At 43.1% G+C, this 6000-nt stretch overlaps 1 protein-coding gene across 1 annotated transcript in view; it reads left to right on the forward strand.

Moving 5' to 3' along the window:
• The window catches only part of myo16 (myosin XVI), a 48460-nt gene extending 42688 nt beyond the window's left edge, over nt 1–5772 (forward strand). Inside the window, exons 33-35 of the mRNA XM_068746308.1 lie at nt 308–460; nt 674–759; nt 5602–5772. Of these exons, the coding sequence (XP_068602409.1) occupies nt 308–460; nt 674–759; nt 5602–5772 (410 nt within the window). The remainder of the gene's footprint in view (nt 1–307; nt 461–673; nt 760–5601) is intronic.
• Nucleotides 5773–6000: the final 228 nt, after the last annotated feature.

The raw sequence follows: 6000 nt of genomic DNA on the forward strand, positions 1-6000 counted from the left end.
GCAGTGATACATTTTAGTTATTCGGTTTCCAGAGACACCATGAACTGCTTTGATGATATTCTTCATTGAAATTCACTCAAAGCATGTTATTTGCCCCCAATAGGGGCGATTTGAAAGGTCATGTCGCGCAGCATACAATATTGATGAATTTAATTTATTTTTTAATAAGTTTAAAACATTTCAAATTGCTTACAATTGCATAAACATATGATTTATTGTTTAACTAATGTTAATATTTGCTCAATATTTGCTGTATCTAACATGTGAATGTTCTCTGACCTGTGTTTTGTATGTTGAATCGTCTTAGGATTCAATTCTAATATCAATCTGCCTGGGAAAGAAGAATGTGGTTTTGCTTCCACGTCACCATCCCTTCAGCTACAGGACAAGAATGCCAACAACCGCTCCTCTCACTCGCCGTGCCCCCCACCGGTCGAGAACGGCAACCAGATATCTAACGGTAATATTTCCATTGACGACTCAAATGCGATTATTTTCCGTGCGCTGGTCGGTGACTCACAGCTTTGTCCAATTTGGTTATGATGCACGCTTAGAGCATATATAAGAAAAATAAAATAAATAATGTCTATTGAAAAGCTGTGCATGGGGGGGGAGGGGGTACCTTTTTGATTGTTCATGCTTTGTAAATTTCCTTTTGATATGGTGCGCTCAGGATCGCTGGAGGATGAGAGCCACAACAAGTCAAACGCCTCCGGCACCGCCTCTCTGCACCGACACCTGGATAGCCATCACACGCAGGTAAAAGCAAACAAATACATCGTGTTCGCTAACATTGTTTGCTATCGTCATGGCAACAGGTGTCATTTCTATTTGTGGTAACCTTCCTTTCTGCGTAACGCCTTTACACACACATGCTTCCACGACTAGACCGACGGTAACACACGCATGACGACTGATCAGGCTCGTGTTTTGTTTTGGGTTTGTTGTGACGTTTTGAACAGGCAGGAAAGTGGCCTCCTTTGAGCAACACGCATCACTCGTGACATTCGAGCTTTCTCTTGCTTGATAGGCAGGCGTAGGGTTTCAGGGTTGAATTTAGCGTCAGGCACGCTGGCGCTCAAGCTGGAGCACGCGTGATAGCATCCAGAGGAACCAATGAGCAAAGCTCCTTTGCGTTTAGCTTCTGCTGCATGTAAATTAGAAATCATTTGTAGCAAACCAGAAAGCATGTGTGAGAGGAGGAACAAGCCGAGTTGTATCACCAGCTGGAAAATGTGCAGATTATAAAAGGGCTTTATCATTACACAAATATTGTAGACGTAGACGTTAATCTCACCTCACAGAAAAACTAACAAATATACTTCTTGTGAATATTTTTACGGTCTAATTTAAAGGGGTTTCTTTTACAATGAATTTCTAATAATGCTTGATCAGCATTCATTAACAAGCTGCTGGTAAAATCCTGACATTATCAAATGCAGGTTTATGACAGAAACTATTGCCAGCGGCGTGAATACATTATGCATTCCAGGAAGCAGCATTTCCAGCCTGCCTCGCAGTCACAATCAAGTTTCACTGCCTCCAAACTGATCCAGGATCATCACAAACTGCTTCTCTTTGAGTAAACGGTCGCTGCTCCAAGACGCTGGAGAATAAGCACAGCACATAGCGTACTTTCAGAGACGCCCCGGGACGTATTGTTCATCAGACGCTGGAGATGGAACTCTGCGTACCCACTTCACAATCCTCAGGCTGCCTGAATGTTAGAGGTGAACTCGCCTCATGCACCTGCGTGAGGTTTGTTTGTGTGTGTGTTTGAGGGAAGGTAACGGCGCGCTCAACATCCTGTTCAAGCCCGTCTCCTCACAGCTTTTTAAGGAGCTGGAAATGTCTCCTTCACCGTCTCCTCCCTTTAATGACCTTTGCCTCTACTCTCATCCCCCCCCCCCCCGCTTTCCTTCCAGAGGGGTCATCTCAACTTTTCTCCGTTCGGTGCAGGGGCCGCCCTCTAAATCAGCGAGGGGGCAGGGTGGGGGGGGGGGGGGGTCAGCGGGGCTCTCTGGGAGCCCTTCTCACGTCTCGGGATGTGGTGAGTGTTTGTCATTCCTCACCGCTCTGCGCTAACAGCAGTGTTTTTCACGGCTCTAGAGTCGGATCCTGACAGCAACTGTCATCATCCGTAAAATAAAAAATAAAAACAGCTCACTTTAAACTACTCCACCCAAAGTCTTAGGACTAGGGATAACTCCTGAAGACTTCCCGGTGGCTTAATAACAGAATGCCAAGTTTGCTCCTTCGTGAAGAGCGAAGGCTGTGTATGAAACATCACGGCGTTTTCATTCGGCTTCGATTGAAAGATCTAAATCTTTTTAAGGTATCTAAAAATCGTGAAAACCGCTGCTATTGCAGGACATCGTTCAGCGTTTCTTCCTCCCATCGTTCACTCTTCCTCAGATCCCATTGCGGAACAGAAACTGCAGCTCTCAAATTGCATTAGACTGTTTACCTGCACAATATCACTGTAAAGCTAAATGCCACTGCAATCTTGCCTTCTCACTGGAGGCGGTGGCGTCGTTGTTTAAAGACATGCTAAATACAGGAGGGTCAGTCCCTCTATCATGAGCTCAGGAAAGGATGAACATCATCTTTACTTATATTCTTTCCTTATATCCCATCATACTTGTACCTTTTTCGGTATGTATGATTTGTCGGCTTTTATGCATTTTTTTTTTTCATTTATTCATTTATTTAACAGGGACAGCGCACATTAATAAACATTTCTGTAAATGTGCCAGAATTAGCCAAAAGGCTAATTTACATCTGTTGTCCCTGGGCATAGATTCCAAGGCCCCCAAATATATACACATATGAAATAAAAATACAGATATAAAATAACCACATAAATAAAAACTATATCAAATAAAACAAAATGTAATCTTTTAGATAACAGCTGAAGACTCTGTGATCGAATCAACAACTGAAGAGTTTTGATAATGTCTCATGCAGTTTAGTCAAACTGGTTTTGGGTTACCCGATGTAAATATATTTACTGGGTGTTTATTCTGCATCATTTCATGAAAAGTGGGCGTCTTTGGTTCCTTTATTGCTGTCTGACTAGTATAGGCTCCAGCATTTTAACATGCATATACCCACTGATACATGTGGGTTTTACAGCTTTGTGTAAATCTGAAAAAGGAGAGCTGCAGTTTCGCTAGATTATTCATCTGCTGCTGCTTCACGCGATCAATGCTGTTCGTCATGACTCACGTTTCCATAGAAATCACTTCATCCGTCTTTCTCTGACTGCATCTCAATCTGCAAGATTATTCTTGAGCTCTTACTTCACTGACTTGTTACGTTCTCTGGTTCAGGTTCATTGCCATGAGGTCATTCGAGACTATAGCAACATAAAATGCCTTTCAATTAGCTGCATTCCAGACTGTGTTTATGTAGGATTAGCAGATCTAATGGGATGAAGGAAAGGGAAAGGATGAAGACGGAAGAGGGGGATGGAGGACTCATCCAGGAATGAATAGACTCCCTTGTCTTGGTTCCTGTATTTAGTAGTCAGGAGCAGTCTAGACTAATTGGATAAAGAGTAGGCAGAGTGTCTGTTTTGTCAACTGAATGATTGGCTGGTACAGATATTAATAATCTTTGTTTTTCTCTTTAGACAAAGAGTGACTTTATACACTAAGTATAAAACCTTGATGCTACTGCAGGACTGTCAGGATTTAGGGTTATATTTGGAATGCTAGTTTTTCTGAAATCCCCCCCACCACACCATTTAGTTAGAAATTTCCAGGGGGGGGGGGGGGGGCGCTGTCACATACTCGGTGACCACTGACATGATTCCTCCTCTCTTTCCATTCACTCCTTTCAGCCACTCTGGATAAGACTGTGCTTGGAATGCTATCCAGAGGCCACGCTGTTTTCTAGACAATGTATTGATTGATTTCTCATGTTATGTGGATGTGTTAGCGTGTATTGTTACTGTGTGGTAGATCGTGTAGTCGCCGTCATCATGATGACCAGCAAATTATCCACCAAACAATGAGCCTTTATCGACCTTAATGCTCGATGGCCTTAATTATTTTAATTATTATTAACTGTCAACTGAGCGATCCCTTTTAAATGAATTAGGAGGTTTGCTTCTTTTAATGACATTATTCTGACAGCTCGTCCCAGCCTACTGGTTCTTTACAACGATTGTAAGGTAAACTAAGTGGATAAACAGTTGTGTACTTTAGGGAGATCTTACAACTTACATTGAGCATGCAGGAGTAGTATAAGGCAGCTGTGAGGCATCACTATGGGCTCATTTTTCTGAGGTGACAATTCGCTCATAAAGAACCGGAATTTCTGTATTTCTGTGGACGAACTTAACTAAAATATTTAGTTACACAATGAAAGCAAACCTTCAGAGTCATTTTAGCAACACGTTTTTAGAAAGAGACGTTCATCAGTCCGACATTAGTTCTTTTGTCCACTTGCTTAACTTAAGAGTTTTAAGCATGAGCTAAATGCAGCATGACCTTATCTTAGCTTGTTATTTTTACTGATGACTTAAGGATGACTATTAAAACGATTATCATGCATCAAGGCCAACACCTATGAATGTCTCAAAGTGTTCCTCTCACAATTAGAATGTATCTCAAGTGCATTGCATCGAGGTTTAGTGTGTGTGTGTGTGTGTGTTTGGGGTGTATATATCCATGTGCAGTTGGGGATTGCACGAGGACACACTGTTCCTACTTGTCTGCTGTTCCAGTAGCTGGTGTTCCTGGCTGCCACCGGTGCAAAGAATAGCCTGGAAAAGAGGTGTAAATTATGGATTAGGTCATTGAGAAGTGTGCTTGTTCAAGCAATCAATCTGTAGATGTGTGTGTGTGTGTGTGAGTGTGTGACTGCAGGTAAATGCAGACAATCACAGGCGAGAGTCTCAAGATATGTTAATATGATCCCAGCTATGCATGTCCAAGTACAAGATGTGCATTTTCTTGGCATGTGTACTTAAGTTGTAACTATATGTCTCTGTGGAATATCGGTGTATCGTGTGTTGGGCAGTATGAATAGTGCTGGCTTGATTTAGCGCTCAAATCCAACTTATGCAGAGAGGAGGACAGAACAACCACTGAAACACTGAAACAAACAATGCTAAGACTCTTTACCAAAAAAGACTGGCAGTATGTTTTCAAGACATTTCATAGAAGACTCACCTCCTGAATGTCTGTTAGCAAGGACAAGAGGTGCCCGCTGTAATTCCCAAGACCTATGTGGAGGTGAAGCATGGAGCATCTAGACAATATGGAAATATATCGAGCTGTAAAAGCTGCCAGTCAGAGACCCCCAACGATTCCCTCCGCGACGACTGACTAATGAGATGGCTCAGTGTCAGGCCCAGATTCATTTTCATGTTGTTTAGTCAATTGATTCATCAAGTAATATAAAGTAAGACGTTTGTCTTACTTTATTTTCATGAAACGACCACTTGTCATTTCCATTCCTCTCATCTTACCGCCTCCCATCACGGCCTGATTAATTCAGCTTCCTGTCTGTGTCGGTCCGTTCAAGACAAAGTCATTATCCTGAGTGTGATTTGAATGAGAATGTGCTCTATTCTCTCCTTTGCTTCCCCAGATGTTCCAGCGGTTACGTCTGTCCAAAGGGGAAGAGAGCGCCGCCCTCAGGGAGCTCCTGCGATGGAGGCGAGTGCAGTGTGAGGAGCGGGGTGACTGGAAACACCGTTCCCCTCAATCCCCTCCCCTGCCCCCGACACTGCTCTGGACCAACAGGAAGGCCTCTCCATGACAGAGGTTTTGTCAGTCACGTAAATCAGCTACGCAGTTCCTCCTTTTCCTTTTCTACGTTCACACTTTCTTCGTTTTTTATGTGGACCAAGTCACCTCAAATACCAGGGACTAGGTCAAAGGTCCCCGCACCAAAGCGTGCGCCACGTTCCTGGGCTGAAGGTCTCTGCCTTTGACCTCAACTGTGGAGGTCAAAGGTCATAAGGTCCATAATAACTAGTGGAACGCA

The sequence above is a fragment of the Brachionichthys hirsutus genome, chromosome 12 (assembly GCF_040956055.1).
Source record: "Brachionichthys hirsutus isolate HB-005 chromosome 12, CSIRO-AGI_Bhir_v1, whole genome shotgun sequence".
NCBI classification, from domain to species: Eukaryota; Metazoa; Chordata; class Actinopteri; order Lophiiformes; family Brachionichthyidae; genus Brachionichthys; species Brachionichthys hirsutus.